At 32.5% G+C, this 21,251-nt stretch overlaps 2 protein-coding genes across 2 annotated transcripts in view; one reads left to right on the top strand and one right to left on the bottom strand.

Annotated features, from left to right (window-relative positions):
• Positions 1-21,251, top strand: part of LOC106111641 (acetylcholine receptor subunit alpha-like 1) — a 165,044-nt gene continuing 143,793 nt past the window's right edge. Inside the window, exon 1 of the mRNA XM_013293777.1 lies at positions 1-55. The gene's annotated coding sequence lies outside the window, so the exon portion shown is untranslated. The remainder of the gene's footprint in view (positions 56-21,251) is intronic.
• LOC106111643 lies at positions 14,366-15,324 on the bottom strand. The gene has a single exon (XM_013293778.1). It carries the CDS (start codon positions 15,280-15,282, stop codon positions 14,668-14,670), a length of 615 nt encoding a protein of 204 aa, XP_013149232.1. The 5' UTR covers positions 15,283-15,324; the 3' UTR covers positions 14,366-14,667.

The following is a 21,251-nucleotide window of genomic DNA, read 5'->3' as shown; positions in this document are numbered from 1 at the left end:
AGCGGCGGGCGGGCACTCGTGCGCTCTCGGCTATGTGCCCCCTTTGCGCTACATTGTAAGTATTATACCCACTAAAATAATCAAATAACACAAATTTATTGAATTAAAAAGATTGTAGATGAAATTTCAAGAAACGTTTGTCGACCTCAATAATCTTGGTTAATCAGATGTCACCTGATTTGTCTAAAATTTTGTATAACATAATTCTTGTCATTTCAATACTACTGTTTACTATAAAACTCACAAGAATACAATATTTTACGTTTAAAAAGGAATTGGCGTTCCATGATCAACATAAGACTGTAAGAAGTGAATTTTTAAGCTGAACCACATTTCATAATCTACAACTTACTCTACCAATAAATATATATAAAATATTTCATACTTTACTGTAGTCATAAATATATATAAATATGAACTTTTAAAATACAACGTACAACTTTCGTCGTTTTGTTATTGCAATTTATTACAGCTTTTACTAGACATTGTAACTAGTCTTAGAAAAGATCAGTAATTGATACGTAGTTAGTATAACATTGGTTACTGTGGTCATAGTTAACAACGCAGTCACCATAAAATGATAGGATCTCGTCTATTGCGATATTCCGACTGACTGAGTTATGGTACCCTGATGACAATTAAGAAAAATAAATACCTGGCTTTAAATTGTCGTATATAAACGTTATTATTACCACAATGTACTTAAAAAATAAAACTAGTTCACAATACAAACTAGAATAAGAAATGCATTCATTTCGTAAACAATAGATAACAATACAACTCGAGTTATTTCTCCATGTATCAAGTAACAATCAAAACTAGGAAAATGTAAGGATCCCTTTTCAATATTGCGTTTTCTATTCAATAGTTCAAGCTATCGCACTTTGATTTGCGGTTAACGTTCTTAGATCAAGGAATTAAAATTGAAAATCGTTTGTTATACTAAAGCGTTCGGGTCAAATGCACTCTATATTGGCAATCAAAGTAGTTCAAACCCAATAACGCGTATAAGAGCTCTCTTGTATTAGAATACTTTGGATTTCTTTGCAGCTATTTCTATTGAAATGTTGCATGAACATCTTTTATTAACTCTGTGCCCATAAGTACCATCTCGTATTACAAACAACCGAATTAATTAGTTGATTTGTGTACTAGCTTTTGCTTGCGACTTCCCACAGGAACCATAGCTATTTCCGGGATAAAAAGTAGCCTAAAATATGCGCGTCTATGTCAGCAACTTTCAGTGAAAGTCCGCTCGAAATCAGCCAACTCATTTCGGAGATTACCCGGAACAAACGCAGCTTGCGAACAGACAGATAGATAGACAAAAAAAAAATTAAATGCGCTGTACAGTGGAAATCATCAACTAAAATGAGCCTAGCATTTTACGCGTATACATGAGTACTTATATGTTTTTAATATAAAACAATATTAAAAAACAAATTACTTGTTACTAAAACATAATATTAAACACTCAACATTGGCTAATAAACGGTGTTCGATTGTAAATAAAATAAGCTGCTAACAAACACCGTCAGCGTGAGCGTCAGTTTGCATAAAAGCTTCTGTTCTAATCGCTAGCTGAAACGCGGTAAATTATTTTGATATTGATATTTTATTATCAACCTGCACTTGCCCCTACAGGGGGAATATGTGCTGCTCTTCCATACATCTCTAGCAGATGTCATATCTGAATTCCCTTCCTAAGCATATCTTTCACACAATTCATACTTTCTTCGTATTCTACCTTTGTACTCGTACTCAATTTTAATGCTTTCTTGTTAACGTGATCATCTCGTCCCCTATGTCCATCTTCGCTAACATTTTGCTTTTTTATTTCTCCACTACTGGCGTTACTTTCAAACTTTAATAAAGGATTCAGGATTCAGATAACAGGCAGTTAACATTTCGCTTATACACACAGTTTGGTCTGATTTTCAGTTAACGGTCTTAATATTGTCTGTTGTTAAAAATAAAAAGACTATCTGTATCTAAAATTGTTCAAGTTAATTGCGTGGGAAGCGTAGACACAACAATAAATCAAGGACGTCTATTTTAGTGATGTCACAATACGGTTAAAAACGTAATAAAGAGGTCATACTTACCTATTGATAATTGTTTATCTTGTCTAATATAAATGCGAAAGTTTGAATGGATGAATGTTTGATATTGTAGCCTAAACTGCTGAACGGATCTCGATTAAATTTGGCACAAATATTGAGCATAGTCTGGAAGAACACTCAGGGTCTGTCCCACCAAATTGTAATTTGTCTGATAACAATCCAACTTGTTAAAAATGAAATATCGAATTTTGTTACCTTATCTGACAGGAACGTAATTTTAAGGTATCTGATATCAGCCAGTGGTGGGACAGGCACTTAATATTTTTTTTTTAATTCCACGCGATGTTGCTAGTATTTTTAATAAAGATCGGTAGTTATTTATTGTTTAATAAACAAAATGATGCAAGGCAATAACCGATAACACCAGACTATCGAGCATAGATTTATTTGAAGAGCCTGTTAGCACTTGAAACTCTGTAGTATCAAACATGAGGTTTTTCTGAGAGCCCTTGTCCTTATTGTTCGGGTATTGTTTACTCAGCTTACCATCAGTTAAAAGAGAACAAGTATATCAATGTTCAAGTTAGTTATGATAACTTATATCACCAAAATGTTGTCCAAGTTCAATTATCTGGCGTAAGTTTGTCTATCTGTTTATGTTTCGATTGCCTGTATGACTAGCTGTTCCCGTGCGGCTTCATCCGCATGAATTTATAATAACTTTATTTTATTGTTCATATTTGTCAAATGTCATAATTCAAATGCATAAATGCCAGTCTTGCTTCCTTGATGTTGGCAGCTTGTAGTTTATGGTCTCTTTTCGACATTAGGGTTTTTATCCAAAATATTTACCCACTAAGTTTAATGGCGTAAAAAACATACAGCCTATAGCGTGACTGTGTTAAAGAGCTCTTTAATGGTGAGTGAATTATCGAAATCGGCCTAAAAGGTTTTTTTAGAGTATATGATCAGATAGGCCTAGTCACCGTAACTTAGGGTAGGTTTCGAGCCCCCCGGTGGGGATGTATGGTGAGCTGGTGACGATGATGATGATGAGTTTTCAAGTTATTTATTATAGTTATAATGCTTAACAAAATCCAAATCTTTGTTATAAACATAAATATAGATAAGATTTTAAAAATACAATGCAATTATAAATACCACATATGCTGTCATGAAAAGATTCATAAATTTTACTAGAATAGTGTGAAAAGCAAAAATCTCTGGAGTACGTGAACATTAGTTATCTGCAGAGACCCGTACGTATCCACGAATAGATAACGCTGGCCATTTACGACAGTCGCAGCCGATTCAGAATTGGCACGGCTACAATAAACTTGAATAATTTCCATGCCTTTGTTACTATTAAATATTCGACCATATAACGGAATGAATTTGGCAATGTGCTAAAGACTGCAGCATATTACTACTAATAAGTTTTTATTAGAAAAAATATTACCATTTTTAACTGAAAAAGCTTTTTAAGAATTTATTTTACGTATAACGATATACGAGTAGGGGTTTAAAATTGTAAATGGTCTGTACTAATGATGTTACGAAGTGTAACATTCGTACTCAATGGCTCGTTGCTTGTTGGTTTCTAACACTAGTGATTGCATGCTTGTCATGTAACATGCGTTACGCTGGTTTATTCGGACAACCTCGAAGGTCATCCCATAGTGTACTGTAATGTATTATTTAAATGGAAAAAATAAATATCGGCACATGTTTTACAGGATGTTATAAAACTATGATTCTTTTAACATCCTGTGATTTGATTTTTAATCTCTAATCAATCATTATATTATTACTAGCTTTCGTCCGCGACTCCGTCCGCTTGGAATTAAATAAAACTAAGTATGTGTTTTTCCAGACTATTATCTACATCTACGCCAAATTTCATCGAAATCCGTTCAGCCATTTGGGCTACAAACTCTTACAAACATTCATCAATCTATCTAAACTTTCGTTTTTGTAATATTACATAGTAAGATTACGTTTACAAAAGGTAGATCAGTCATCAGATCAAATGCACTGGGGCAAAATTAATACTGAATAAGTGATCATCGTTTCCAAAGATTGGGATTCTGGGAAATTATATTATCCCTCCCCTCCCCTTTCCTGAGTGCCTTCTCTCCGGGAAATCGTAAACCGCCTAACGGAAGTATATCTCATTGGAATCGATGAATCGACGAGGATAACTCCAATTACATTCTAAACTCGATCTAATGATTCAAATTCCATCTTCGTTTAATAAATAAAACAACGCTTATTATAACATTTTTCCAAGGGATTAACTTAATAATATGTAATTTAATTATTTTTTTTAATTTGATTTGTATTTTGAAGTACACCTAAATCGAATAATCATAGACTTCCACTACTAAAGGATCTGAATAAGCTACGAAGATAAATTTGTATATAAACAAAAATTGACTAGAAAATGCATCAACGTTTCCCGTTCGAATCTTAAATGACCACATAACTATTTAAGGACATTTTGATGAAACAAAATTATACTAAATAAAAAAAATTACATCTAATCTTATCAACACTACAACACAACTAGAAATTATATAAAAAAAAAAACAAAGTAATCTATCTAATAAGAAATAATAAAAACGTAATTAAAGGACAAATGAAATCTTTAAAATGAGTATTACAATGCTGACCCGATTGGGTCCTCGCTCAGCTATAAATGCTGGATACTTCAAATTGAAGTACCCAACGCTGATCTTCCGCGCTCTAACATAATACATGACATTATTATGCCGTAACACACATAAAAAATAAATAAAAAAAGAACATATCGACGAATTGAGTACCTCCTTCTTTTGGGAAGTCGGTCAAAAATAGGAAACCACTGGCTGATTCAAATGTCTCAAATGGTCACGTCAGAGAAAGGAGCCTCGTCACAATGTGCGATGTTTCTAAAATTTCCTTTTGTATCTGAATAATTGCAGTCTATTTCATACACCACATGACGGTAACCTATATTTTTTATTATTTATTGAATAATCATTGTTTACAGGAGCAACTTCGCTTTTTCTCCTTAACTAGGAAATCCTGTGCTTAAGGAGTCAATGCCTTCCCTTTTAGTTACATTTAACAGAAAGGAGCAATATTAATTACAGAAAATAATAATGTTACTGTTAATTAGTAACTATAAATTAAAATTAAAGAAATATAATACTTGTTAATCGTCTTTCATGTGTGCTAGTGTGTATATGAGTGACTGTGTGTGTGTCAAACAAATGTCTTCATTTAAACAAAACAGTAGTGCATTTAGAAAACTTTTTTATCTGTGGTCGACGTATCGATCTCAACTTCAGAGTAATAAAGCCCAGCCTTATCTTTTGTTAATAGCACGCACGGGATCTTCTTATGCCCTTTATTGCCAATACTTAGCTTACTTAACTACTGTTCTGTACTTAATAAGTTCATTAAACTTAATTGCGTTTCAATTATATAAATGTTGCTTCATTGTTAACAGTTACAATCTTACTAATATTATAAAAGCAAAAGTTTAGATAGATGGATGTATGTTAGAGTTTGTAGCCTAAATTGCTGAACAAATCTCGATGAAACTTGGCATAGATGTAGAGGATAGTCTGAAAGAGCACATAGGCTATTCCATTTTGTTTTTTTTTTAATTCCACGAGAACGGAGTTGCGGGCGAAAGCTAGTATTAAATGAAAAAGATAATTAATTTGATGAGTGAAGATTTTGGGTAATATGATCAAAATCGTCCTTATTAGTTAAAAAATAGTCTAATATTATATAAAGAAAATGTTTGTTTATCCTAATCTACCTGAAAAACTAGTGAACTGATTTTAAAACTAATTTTACTCGCCTTAGCAACGCAGCGTCTAGTTCCTAGTCTAAGCAATGAAAATTAAACGTCCAAGTGTAAAAAGGTATACGCGGCAATGTAAAACTCGTGTCCAACGGGCCCTGACCTGGAAATTATTGTAACGCGAAAGTGGCGCCCTCGCGCTTGCGGCCAATTGAAATAACGCAGTAATTTGAAATGAAAATAACATAAAAAATATGTTCATATCTTTTTACTGTTGTTCAATAAAAATTTTACGCTCCCCCGAGCTGTGAATGTAAAAAGTTAAATGTAACTTATTTTTATGAATTTCTTTTATTTTATTGTTTCTTTTTATTTTACCGCAAAATGAATAAATACAAATATGAAACGATGGTATATTTTTTACAATTTTCTTTACACAAAACACATTATCGAAAGAAACCACTCTTAGGGCCTGTCCCTCTGTAAATTGTCTGAACAATCCAACGTGTAAAACATATGATGGAAATATCGGATTTTGTTACCTTATCTGACAGTGACGTCATTTTTAAGCTATCTGAGCCTCTATCAGCCAGTGATGGGACAGGTCCTTATTTTTAGAGATTTTAGTATCGAAAAATGGAATAACAATTATTTTGTAAACACTAGCATAGTAAAACATGTTTACTAAATAAATTGGAATGATATTAAACCCTTACAAGTAATGCATCAACTCGTTTAAAAGAATATCAAATTAAATACTTAACTAGAAATTTATTAACATTCTAAATTCAATTCTAATTCATTCATTCGAGGCGTCATAATTATTTAATGACCTACTAAAGGTAAGTTATCTTCGATTCATTCCATCAAAGTACTCTCTCTGGGTATTTTATCCCAAAACTCGAGTAGTTACCTCTTAAAACGCGAGAGTCGTTTGAGTTAAAAGTTAGAACACGTGTGACACTCAAAAGGATCCGGTGGTTCACCCTCGAAAGTTTTCACTTTGTTTTAGGAAATTTGCGAAAGTGCTTTTATGAGTACGGGCTTAGGTTGATATATATGTTATGTGTGAGGCTTTTACTAGAGTGGTGATTGATATTATGACGAATGTGGAAGAAAAAGTTTCTTGCTGACAGTTTATTAGTAAGTTTTGTTTTTATAAAGAAGGAATGATAAGACTAGCGTTTGCTCGTGAAATCGTCTGTATAAAAAAAACAGTACACTAAAAAGTAACGAAATAATTCCTTGAAAATAGTAAACCTACCTTATTGTAACTGTTATGTCTATAGTGTACAATTATTATTACTTTGATGTCGGTGTCAGCCGAGGTATGCAGTGATATTTATACGTAAGGGTTTCCACGTTTTTACTATAACAATTAACAATTGTAAGTATAGTAACGTTTAAGTAATGAATCTACATTGACTGACACCGACCTTACCACCGAGTACCTCCTTCTTTTGGGAAGTCGGTCAACAAAATATAATCTATATTACTTAGTGATAATGTTTCTTTCCAGTGCTGACATATTATTAAAATCGACCAAGTAGTTTTACAGTATTTTCATTGCAAACGAAAAGACAAATCTTTTTATAATACAAGTACAGAAGTCCAGATTGGCTAAAAGAAGAAGATTGAAAGAAAAAGTTGCAAAATTCAACAAAAGTTCAAATAAACCCTTACATAAGCCCGCTATATATTAAGTTTTAACTGAGAGTTAATTACGTTAAAACTGTGCATTATAATGTCCCCTGCCTTATCATACTCCCATAGGGTCGGCCGGGTTTTCGTCCTCCAAATAACTCTATCATACGTCATCACAGTTATCACTCCCTTCTTGATCATGTCACCTTTCTGCAATCCATCCATCTCTTTCTAGGTCTGCCTCTACATGTAAGCGTAATTTTAACTTAAAAAAATTAATTGTAACATTAAATTGACGTCAAAATTTTGCTGACTGAAATAAGCCTATGTAGGATTTTGTAAAGTAAATTATGTTACGATAGCAATCTTGCTATGTAATGTAAATAGAGAGGAATAAAACAAAAGTGAGAGAAGAATAAAAGGTTGTGATAATATTAAAGACCTTGTTCAAAAACGTAACAGCGATGTAACAAAGGTCGAAGGTGAAAGGTTTTTGTTGTACACGCCATATTGAAATGATTGGATGTTATTGTTTACTTCACTTTATAAGGGAATTTTGAAATGGAAATGAATTTATAACAAGACATTATAATTTCAGATGAACAATTTATTTAACTTTCCTTTTAACCAATTTAAATCTAGACTCAATACTCGTATAGTCGCAATATACTTTATTCTAGGAATAAAAAAATCTTACTAATATTATAAATGCGAAAGTTACGGATGTTTGTTAGAGTTTGTAGCCTAAATGGCTGAACGGATCTTGATGATATTTATCATAGATGTAGAGGATAGTCTGGAAGCTAGGCTACTAAGATTTATTTTTTTTTTAATTCCATGCCGACGGATTTTAGCTATTAATTACAAATTTACTTTACTTTCCTTCCGAAAAAATAAGAAAAGAGACTAAAGTAAGCATTACAGTTTTATTTTTAGTGACGAAATGCAGAAAAAATACCGACACAGGGAAATTACACAAGACGAGTCATGACAAGACAAAGCCGATAAGGAACTTATGACACTTTTTTGACGTTAACAGGGGACGCCTATGCCGTATTGTACTATTTTTCATGTCAAGGTTGAATAACTTTTTGGCACTATTTTTCCCGTTTAAAATAAATTAACTAAAGACGTATATGTTTTGTGACATCCCGTTATGGCTGTCTACCTTTCTTACCAATACTATAAAAGCATATAATTATAAAAAAAAACACTTATAAACGTAGACATATTTTAATTGTGAATGGAACAACTTGTCAACAGTAATACCAACCCAAATCATCTATTTGTCAAGGAAAAAAACACCCTTTGTAGACTCACAAAGGCTGTCGTTTATAACGAACACAACTAGGTCATAACTAAAACTTATTTTGATAAAAACAACTTACACAGTTTTGTTTCGATAATAAAAACAGTACAATTTATGTCAATATAGTAAATAAAAATTGTTTGACTATTTTTTGTTAAAGTTAAATATAGCAACTACTCGTACTTCATCAATAGAACATAATTAATATAAGAAATAATAACTAGGGCAATATTTAATTATTTCATTTCTATTTGTTATGTGTGTGCTATAAACGATTAACTGTTATAATTAGGACTAACGTAATTAACGCCATCTTTTGACCAAGACACATAATTTTTTTTTTAAACCCGCGGAGGGGCGCTGCTATCGGTTTCTACCAGAAAATGTGTAAAGGCTACAGTACAAAAGTGTTACAGTATGTATGCAATGGCCAGTAGTGAACGCGACCCAGAGAAACTTGGACGAAAAATTGTAAATTTTTAACGATTCTGTTCGTTTATTCTTTGCACACTTCCTCTATGTTGGCGCAAGTGAAAGGAGCAGAAATATTTAGAAAATAAAATATAATATTCACGATTTGTTTAAGACGACATAACCGTGAGTTTACGCTTTCAAAAATCTTTCATTAAAATATATTGTTACTAGCTTTCGCCCGCGACTCCGTCTGTAGAATTAAAAACAAAAGTAAGTAACCTATGAGTTCTTCTAGACTATGCTCCGTTTAGAAGTTTAGGCTACAAACTCTATCATCCAACCATCCATCTAAACATTCGCATTTATAATAATAGCAAGATGACAGTTTTTTTTAAAAGAATATGAAAGATATGCAATGTGTGTTTATAGAAGAGTTTGGTGTTAGCACACCGTTTTGTTTTTGTACAAATAATATTTAATAAATGTACAAAGTTCACATTAAGACAACCTTTAAAATGAAAATACGTTGCCGAGTAAACACGAAATAAAGAATACAATCTAAGTAAAAGAGCAAAGGTTAAGAAACTAGCAGAAAAATAACAATGCTACGGAGATTTTTATCGTCATAAACTTGCCAGCAGCATCGGTGAATTTGTTTTATTTTCGATGAAAATATTTTTATTTATTGAACTAACACGGACGGAATTTTAAAGCTTTCTTGTGTGTTATATATATATATATCACTATAAATATCTCCATAATCGAAATTTATTCCGTGTTTTTTAATGTACTTTGTTTTTACTTATTTTTAGTTTAATAGTTAAGTCGTTTAAAAAAGTTGCAAATTCACAAATAGTTAGACAATTTCCTAGAACAAATCCTACATATTATACTAGTATTATTGTAAAGGTAGACTAGAGAAAAGTTTTAAGTGTTCAATAAAAACTAAATTTCAAGTGTAATATTTGTAAGAACTGAACCCCGCTTTCGATTATAACTTGTACCACTCACAGTGGCTAGAACTAAAGGCATTCTTCCAACAACAGTGGACCTAGAAAATGGTTGCAATGAAGTGAAGTAGAGTTGGAGAGATAAATTTCTGTATTTCGCAGCTCTTTTGTCTACACTTTCGAATGAAATTAACCGTTTGAATTTGAACTGTGACGTAGCAGATGAAATAAATCACCTCGTTTTGTATTACACAAAACTTTCTTGTAGTCTGTTTTTCTTAAATAGGAAGTACTAGATTTCGCCCGCGACTCCGTCTGCGTGGAGATAAAAAATCAAACAAAAGTGAGCACACTGTGTTTTTACAGAGTATCCTCTACCTATATCAATTTTCATCTAAATCTGTTCAGCCGTTTAGACTACAAACTCTATCAAACATCCATTGATCCATCCATCTATCTAAATTTTCGTATTTATAATATTAGTATGAACTTTTAGATTGGTTGATTGTTTATATTTAGGTTGTAAATCATACTTACTTACTTACTAATATTATCAATGCGAAAGTTTAGATGTATGGATGGATGTTTGTTAGAGTTTGTAGCCCAAACGGCAGAATGGATCTCGATGAAATTTGGTAAGATGTAGAGGATAGTCTATAAGAACACATAGGCTACTCACTTTTGTTTTTTTTTATTCCACGCGGACGGAGTCTCGGGCGAAAGCTAGTTGTATATATTTTAGTTACAAATTCATACTTACAGCCTCGTGGTTCATTAATGGCATTTAAATTCTTTCTTATTAACTTTTTTTCTCGATAAATAAGCAGTAGTGTGACTCTGAGTTAAAAAGAAGTGCTTATATTACTGTTATGCTTTTTAATTTTGGATCGGTGTTAATCTATTTAATAATTTTAGTATGATGTTATTTAATTGTAAAATGCCAACGGCGCGAGCTTTTTCCACGGCAACATTGGAGCTGAAATTAAAATGGCTTACTCTTGTATAGACTGGTATTAAAGGCGGAACTTTAACGTTGAAATAGTATGAAATATCATTTGATTTGAATAAAATTGAGGCTGGAAATTAAAAAGATATATCTATAAAGCATACATTCCCGTGTATTTCGATGGCTCCGACGTAAATGATCGTATCCCACAATTTTTCCTTTTGTACAGCGTTGAATGATTTTTAACTTGATGAATACTGCTATATACTACTATGATAATTTAAAAGTGAAATAAAAATATTTAACACAACGGTTTTCAATTAATTTTTAACATTTTTATGTTGCTTTTCTGTGAAAATGCCTTTGATCACACTAACGTATAGTATACCAAGATTATTTGTATTCATTGAATTAACTCAAAAACTACTGGGCGGATTTCAAAAATGTCTTTACCATTAAAAAGCTACGTAATCAGTGTGTAATTTAGGCTATATTTTTTATCTATAACAGCTAGTATATATTAAATTTAAATAAAAAGTTACGTACAATGCAAGTCATTGGCAATTAATATTCCACATGTAAGTCTGTGGAAACTATTGAAGGTAGAAGCAAAATGTTAGTTCCCTATAAATATGTTGCGAGCAAGCTTATTTAAAATAAAACTCATAGCTCGACTGCAGAGTAAGCAAATCTAACCCAGTTTCGTAATAACTAGTCATAAAACAACCTCGTCCCTGCCCCTAACCTCGCGCGAGCGAAGCCGGAGCGCTAAGAAAAAAAGAAAAAAAAAAGAAAACACATTCGCTCATTTATTTACGAGTACCGCCTTTAAGGCTTGCTTGCTCTGGGCCATTAGCAGGACCGCTATGTCCATCCCTTTCTAACCAACTGACTGCTGTTAAGCTATCTCTGACGTATTTGCTGGCTCTATTCTTGGGGGTTAAAACACTTAAACTTTACACTAGTGTAGAAAATGTGTTAGTAAGGGCACACTTTCGAGTTCATTTGCTCTAGGTAATGGTCACCCTGGTGATTGTCATTGTTTACTTCAGTGGAAGGGAGCACACAAAATGTCTCCTCAATAATTTACTTTTATAAAACGTAACGATAGAAATTGTCACAATTTTTAAATAACACGAAAGTTACACTAACATGAATTCAAAGTACAGTCGCGGTATCTGACGGTGCTCAAGATTAACATCTACAGTTCAAACGTACTAAAAAAGCGCGGAACAAATTAGGATGCAGATTTGTAATGTCTATACGAAAAATAGGTTATTGCTTTTATTATTAAAAAGTCATTACCCCAACTCGATGATACACAATTCGTTATTTCTCTGTAAATGTAATACCGCAAATTTTTGCGACTGTACATAGTAGGGACCTAGTATAATTAATGTTAACTGTAAGTTAAGTAAAAGTATGGATAACTTATTTTATACTCCTATATTGAGATAAGAGAACGTGTACATATACAAATACTTATTCAAGGATGTTAACGAGAATGCAAGCGATTAGTAAAAATTGAACAAAAACTTAATGTAGAAATTTTTAGTATTGTACACACAATACTTTACACAAAGTTTAACATGTTTAAAAAATGTTATTTTCAAAAACTGTACAATCAATTTAGTCAAGACGCAAAGATTCACTAAAACACACAGCAGAGAACAGCTCTATAGAAGATAAAGTTAACTCCACACCAAACAACAAAGCCATTTCGTATCCGACGCTTTGAAACTCATTATTTATATTTCCGCTTCTTTGTGTGTAAGTGGTGCCTTACCCTAATCATTTATAATAAACCCCATTGGGGATTGTATAGTGTAACACTGCGCTAGTTTTGGAAGGTATCCTTGCTAGGATTTCATAGGATCAAATAAATCTCGCAACGAATACTCTCCGATAGTTTTCCTTGACATAATTGCGATCCTTGGATACTTTTTCTTTGTAAAAACCACTCCGGATTTAATAGATCGTTATCCAAAAGTTCCCTTTTGTTTTGAGACAAAGATGCGGTAAGAAAACGGCTCAAAAGTTTTTAAACTTTATATACTTTTGTTCGATTATCGTTTTTATGAATGAATGAATATAAAGTTGGAATTAGTCTCAAAAGACAAAAAAACTTTATGACAAGACCAGAATTTTTTTCTTATGACCTTGGATTCCAATAAGATTGTAAATGAAATTAACCATCGATGGAAATGACACTTCTCATTCGATTAACTATTCATTATGTGAAATTCTATGCAATTACTATTGTAATGGTGACCAAACGTAATGTCAACTTAATATGGACACGCCGAAAATCCCTCAGGACTCGGAACCAGTCCGTACGCATTGCGAAACCTAAATAATAAATGGGAATTTCTATTGCAATTGAATGAGTATTTAATGTTATCTTATAGGATATTTACAAGAAATTGTTACGAACGTTGATAGCTCTAAAGGTAGGGGGAACACTGAAAAAGAGTGGATGGATTGTGTAAAAGAAGAAAAAGAAGAAGAAGTGAGATGTATCGAAGAGATGCACATACTGTGCCGAACCTCCTAGGAACAAGGGCAATTTGATGATGACGATGACAAATATAAGCACTTTAATAACAAAAAAAGAGAGATAAAAACGGATAACGAAGTAACGGCTCGTGCCGAGGCTCCTGAGGGAGCCCTCAATCTTAGTTACTCAAAAACGAGGTTTAGGCTAAGTGCGATCTGCGATCGACTACCTCAAGCCCAGTGTATCTGTAAATGCCTCTTCAAGTGTAGTGCAGGACAACAGTGGCCATTCAGTCACAAAAATAATAGAGATAAAGTGTCTAACCAATAATTTTGAAAATATCAGAGAAAAAAAAATTAAGACCTTCTACAATCGCAATAGTTGTGGAATCACTAACTGAAAACTAAATTTTATAAGACAAGGTAACAATGGCGTAAAAAATGGATTATTCGAAACGTAACTCAATATAGAATTCTGTAGATTTGAAGCCAAATCTTCAAGTACTTGATACAAACTGACTGCTTTTAGGTATTCTGAATCACTGCCAAAGCCGCGACCTTTGCGATTGCATACTTCTGAACAAAACTAAGTTACACTTGTCGAATTTTGTAATGCGAAGCTACAATTCTGTAAATAAAATTTTCCATTTCAAAATTCTACCTCTTGTCATCGTTTCATTTGAAATTTTTTACTGCTTCTGTTAGTTGAAAATTTCATTTACCTTTAGATTGAATTGAAAGAAATCAAACACTTTGATAATCTTTATTCTAAAGAATGGGTAAACTTTTTATAAAAAAACAACATTATTTTTCTTTCGTTCAAATAACATACATTCCAATTTGGTATGTTTCTTTTCCCCTTTGTAGCGTAGCATTTTATTTTTATGGTCCTGTCTTTCCGAATATTTCCCTTTGCCTCGCAACCCATCGTAATTCCAAAGAATTCTCGAATACTTGGCAAGGTTTCCTGCGTGTAAGGCAATAGTTCCCGATGACTGCCGTACATAAAACGGGACTGAGTAATGAAGCATGATAAATAGGACAATAGGTTAAGCTCTTGTCGTTTGGTAGTGGTCATCATATACACTCGATTCCGTATTGCTGTCACTTTTTATCACCTCTATATTCTTAATAATTGCTTTCAACTGGTCTTTCAAAACTTTATTCACTCCAATAGATGAGGTTGATCTGGTCATTCGAAGGAGATGCGGTAGTATGTTCACATTGTCAAGCGCTAACCCTTTATTTTTCGGTCCATATAAGCTGGATATTTTAGATATTGAGTACACAGATGATTCGAGAAGCTTTGCTGTATAAGATATCAAACTTCTCACGCCGCATGACACGACGAATAGGAAGAGAGAAAATCCGCCCATGATATAAATCTTTTCCATGTTGCTCACAATGATTAGTTTCTCATATTTATCTTGTTGTCCCCCGAATATAAGTTTTATTGTACTCATCAATGGGGTGTACATACCGAGGTAAATGACCACCACGAAGTAAAGCAGCATTGCAGTCAAGTAATAATTTTTATATTTTCTAACAGTTTTGTTAATATATCTTGTAATCTTACGTACATCGTTCGCTGGATTGAGGAAGGCACTGACCAGTGACATTTGTAACACTAAAAGGCAAGTTAATACAAAAAAATATAAATCCATAATGGTAGTGTTTATCTGCAAATAATTTATACATTTGGAATCATTTTAATTGATTTTTTGTATGTGTTTTGCTAATTTGTAAATTTTAATTTTATTTGACATGATAGCGAAATGACATATTTGACAGAAGATTTGTACGAAATTATTTTCTATTTTTTTTTTGTTGATTGAAATACTTTTTGTCCAAAACGAGTTTCCCATATCAAGTTGGTTTTTCTCTCTCTTTACTATCGATATTCCTTTCTAACTACTATTAAATAACAATAAGACGGATATTTTTATTTCCTTTGTCTTCTTGTTTTTAATATTCTCTTATCTACAGCTCTTCGATTCCACCACGCTTCAAATGTTGTTATACATAATTGCATAGACATAAAGTGCCTCGCTTCCCCTCGCATGATTTAATTTGTTATCAAGCTTTCACAATGCCGCATCGAAAGCGAAAATTGTAACGAGAAGCCTATTTACTCTGTTGATACTTTGCCTTGGAACAAAATAACGGGCCGGTACGACGAATATATTACGCAAGCGAACATACGTCGAGCGGCCTCTAACACCCACGCTGTGCACGTCAGCCATTAGAGCGAGTGAGTCGGATGTATCGTTGTTCCGCTCTCTCACACCACGTGTTTCACCTGCCCCCGTGTACTCAACGTTCCTTTATCACGACCTATGTCGATTCAATTATTTTGAACTGTTGATTTTGCAGATGTTGATATTTTCAAGGTCTCACGCTTTACTTCAATTGATTTCAGGTAATTACTTTATTATAATTTCTAAGAAATTTTAGATACGTTTAAGCGAGACATTTGTCAAGGGTAGTAGTATTTCTACTGCATCTCAATCAGTATTAGAAATGTTACTAAACGTATGCAGTTTAAAAATGCAAAAACGTGACACACAACGAAAGAGATTAAGTCTATGATATCGCACTTCTCGAAATTGGTTGAATTGTATAGACCAGCTAGAATCGCAATACAACAAACCAATTTAATACTTTGGAAAAACATTACCTACACAAACTCCGATAGAGCAATAGTTACTCGAATATAATATTGATTTCACTTGTTGCTTCCATCGGAAATGGAACAGTTTATTTCATAAAATTGTGCTACAATTTTGCATATTCCCAAAGTTAGTGATTTAACTTTTGTTGTTGATGAAGTTAATATTGAAGAATTTAATAGTTTAGTCAAATAAAGACTAAAGTAATAAAATAGTTTCATCAACTTGGCGTAAAATAGGATAATTCTATAGAATCGGTTCAGATTCTAAGATAGGCAACGAACCTTCATCATATTTGATTATAGAAGCAGCATCAAAAGCACCGCTTGCCATTTTCTATAAAATGTAATTAATTCTCTCTGTCTCCGTTCATGTTCACCATAGCAACAATTAAAAGATGTACGGAAAACCTGTACTCAATAGGCGCAATCATCCATAATGAGGGCGCCCTTGTTACAGACATATCACTGTTTACAATAAGGACAAAACGTTGAGCCCGAAAATGAAACATTCTACAAAGGGAAAAAGGTCAATCGTGTTATGTCCACTCCCTTGAAGGTTGGGACAAAAGACATATTAATGTTGCCTTTTGTACAACTATCTAATGCTGTAGTAAAAGTGTATTGCGTTAATGCACTACTGGAACATAAGTTAGAAAAAATATTTGTCAGTCATGAAGAATACTAAATTTAGATAGTATATTTTATTATAAACTGAACACAATATAACTAAAACAAAACACTGTTGAAATTAGAAGACAAACCAAAGAAAGAAGAAAAATAAAATAAAAATGGTAACATAAAACTACAAAAACTAAAAATGTAAAAGTTGTTATAAAATGTAGAGAATAACAAGAGAGGACAACGTAGATAATATGAGAAAATTAGCTCCGGACTCCGATACAAAACATTGAATGGACAAACTTGCCTCATGAAACTTCGAACCGAACTACAAATACGAAGTTTACGTTGTTGCATAAGTCATACTTTTGAGGTCTTGTATTCGTCTAGCCTACAAGTTTCAACAATCGTAACAATTTTATTTAATTATAGATGACATTATAAATATGTTTATAAATCTATATCTTTACTCTTATTATAAAGAGGAAAGGTTAAGCAGATAAAGATGAAAGATAAGATTATTTTTAAATGTATTGGAGTAACTCAAAAACTACTGGGCCGATTTCAAAATTTTTTACACCATTGTAAAGCTACGTTATCAGTTAGTAACGTAGGCTATATTTTGTATGCAAACGAAGCCGCAAGCAATAGCTTGTACTTTATGTATTAAATTGTTTAGTTGGAAAATTATATTTTATAAACAAGCAGTTAACTAATCCTATACTAATATTATAAATGCGAAAGTTTAGATGGATTGATGGATAGATGGATGTTTCTTAAAGTTTGTAGCCTAAACGTCTGAACGGATCTCGATGAAATTTGGTATAGATGTAGAGAATAGTCTGAAAGAACACATAGGCTACTCACTTTTTTTTTCCACGCGGACAGAGTCGCGGGCGAAAGTTAGTAATTAAAATTTTTAAATTGTAAGCAGTTCTTTGCTATCATAAAGGTTCAGTTTATAATTACTATTTTTTAGTACTAGTTTAATTAAGTGTTATAACTTTTTATGTATTACAATTCTTTAAAAATTAAAAACAAAGCCTTAGGCGTTCGTATTAATTCTGCTTCAGAAACTTTGTTTTAAATTTATCTGATTGCGGCTCTGTTTCGGAGTTTTAAATATCCCGAGACCCTTAACTTATAAAACTGAAAATATGTCCCTTCGCTTTGTAAGAACATTTCTTAAAAAACAATTTTTATCTGACTGAAAGTTTCGTTTTCTTATGAAAAATAATAAAAATGCGGTCATAATAAAGAACTCTTATAATGTTAAAAACTGAATTAATTTAATTTAATTTTGAAGGTTGAAAACCACATTATACGTAATACAACCACAACAAATATGAAAACAATTGTTTAAAATATTCAATCAAGTATTTATTTAACTACTAGCTTTCACCCGCGACTCCGTTTGCGTGGAATTTAAAAAACAACAAAAACAATAGCCTATGTGTTCTTCCAGAATATCCTCAACATCTCCAAATTTCATCAAGATCCATTCAGCAGTTTAGGTAACAAACTCAAACAAACATCCATCCATCTAAACTTTCGCATTTATAATATTAGTAAGATAAATAATTCCCCTAATTCGAAATTTAACTAATTTTGCAATCCCACATACTAATGTCATACACGCAAAAGTTTGGATGGTTGGATTAACTTATTATTCGGGATGTTTGTAAGAGTTTGTAGCCTAACCTATTGAACGGATCTCGATACTTGGCATAGATGTAGAGGGTAGTCTGGAAGAACACACATAATAACACTATTTCTAATTTCGCGCGAACGGGGTCGCGGACGAATGTTATTGTAAAATAATATCAAATTATGATTAGCACGAGAGGGCAGGAATTTGACGATTTATCTTAATTGGAATTCAATTCAGAATCCAATAACCGCAACGAATTATGTCCGACGCAGTATCGGTGCATTACATAGAATTTCTAATCACCAATCTAATATTTGTTGATTAATTATAAATTACTATTATTATGATTACAACTAATTTGCGGTTTAATATATTGGTTAGTTAACTTAATAACATTCATTTAATCAAATTAACACGAGTAATACTTAATTTAATTCTCACTTAATATTATAATTGTGAATATTTGGATGGATGGAAATGGCATAGATGTAAATGATAGTCTGGAAGAACACATAGCCTACTTACTTTTGTTTGTAATTCCACGCGGACATAGTCGTGGGCGAAAGCTAGTAGAACATAAAGAGAAGTCTAAAGGCTAACTTTCTTTCGCGGTATAAAGTTAAGTGGTGTAACCCCATCGAACGGTTCGGTTGTTTCCCCGTAACATAGGTAATGATCGCATAAATTCTCTCCGTGTAATATGTTCTATTACAACTCGTAACCTGATAATGCCTAAAAATTGATATAATTATTCCCTTTCTTTTGAAACTCCACCTATAAGCGACTGGCCACCCGATTCTAGCCTCGTTCTCTCTTGTATGAAGTTCTCTTATTTTCAGTACCGCGGCTGATATATACAAAGTTGTGTTAACAATTAAGTGGACATAGCTATTTGAATCATTCCTAGTGCTTACATGAAAGGGTTAATACAAGTTGCCAGTACGATTTTTCAAAATAGGATGAATAGGGAACTTAATTAGTACTTAGCGTCTACCGGCAACATCAAGATGCCGTGGTTTATTAATAATAAAAGTGGCATTAAAGTCATGTTTAAAACTATTAATATAAAAGTCTTTGAAACTAAATTAATTGCTTAATACGACACAATTTAAACTCACTCCAACACTAATTACGGAAATGCTCGAACGTTGCTACTTGTATTGTTATTACTTGACGTTTTAATAAATTTTAAAACAATGCAGCTACGTTATAACGTTCTTCCTTCGTCGTTAAACTTTATTACTTAGTAGCTTTCACCCGCGACTTCCTCCGCGTGAAATAAAAATAGTAAATAGCCTATGTATTCTTCCAAACTATCCTCTACATCTATTCCAAATTCCATCGAGATACGTTCAGCAGTGTATGCTACAAACTCTAACTAACATCCATCCAAACTTTCGCAGTTACAATGTTAGTAAAATATATTTATTAGAGAGGTTTTTAATTATTCTACTTGATAAACTGACTAATAAATAAGTTGTTTTGTTCAATTAGAAAAAAAAAATGTTTAAACGTCCATCTATCCTTCCATTTGAATTAAAATATCAATTATTTTCACCTCCATGGTTTTTGGGTAAAAAAATCTTCAAAGCTTGCATTTAAATTACGTTCTCTTGAAGCTTTCACTTACATTTTAAAAATACCCCGATGTTTACGTTACAATTTTATCAAAAAGCTATTAAAAGATTTCAAGTTTGATAAATTTACGGCCCACGCTACGGCCACGGTGATAAGTGTCAAATTTGACAGCGTTTAAATCTCCGGGGCCCAAGTTAGTGACCCTTTATCATACCTTTCCCGACAACGTGTCAGTTTACCGAAGTTCTTAGGAACAAATCTTATTAATCATTTTGACCTTCGTTTACATCTTTAAACCTTTTTGTATACACCAACTAGGATAACAAAAGCTATCGCATTGCAGAAGCGCAAATAACAACGATCCTTCTTGGCTATTGGCTAACAATTACCGTTACCATGGCAACCTTTGTTCTTTCCTGATATTGGCTTATTGTTTTTGTTCTTTTCCCGAATGTATATTTCCAATTCATTCAACTCCTAAATTAAATAGCGTTAAAATATGTAGCCTTTCGTAAGTATAGGTTTTTTTTATTAAAAAAAAAGATCGATTAATTATATGATGTGATTGCTAACTATCTATACTATTATAATAAAGCGTAAACACACACTTCTTTGTTGCCTAAGATGTCAACAATTACAGCATATTTTTGAATAATTCTTTTTTTAATAAATAGCACTACTGTAGATATACTAGATGTTTATTTTCACGCCTTTAAACTTACTGGGTAAATATTTTGGATAAAATCACTAATGTGGGAAAGAGACCAACATCAAGGAAGCAAAATTGCCATAGTAAGGTAATTGGTATTTTGACATTTTCAATTGAGAATTTGACAGATGTAAACAATAAAATAACATTTTTAATTTCATGCGGATGAAGCCGCACGGGAACAGCTATCTTACATAAGAAAGAAGTGTGTATACTCTTTATTATATTAGTGCCTATATATGTCAGACAAAAATGTATGAAATGTCTATACATTCACGGTGATAACAATGTTTTAGTATCACAAAAAAGGGTACATTTTAAGTTCATTATTCAAAATAAAATGGTCTTAAAAATTACCATAGTTTACATCATTTTTATGGGCGTCACGTCAGCGTTGAATTCAGGC

Source organism: Papilio polytes, unplaced genomic scaffold, assembly GCF_000836215.1.
Source record: "Papilio polytes unplaced genomic scaffold, Ppol_1.0 DF824158.1, whole genome shotgun sequence".
NCBI lineage: Eukaryota > Metazoa > Arthropoda > Insecta > Lepidoptera > Papilionidae > Papilio > Papilio polytes.
The sequence above is the reverse complement of the archived record's forward strand: the minus strand, read 5'-3'. Positions and strand labels throughout refer to the sequence as shown.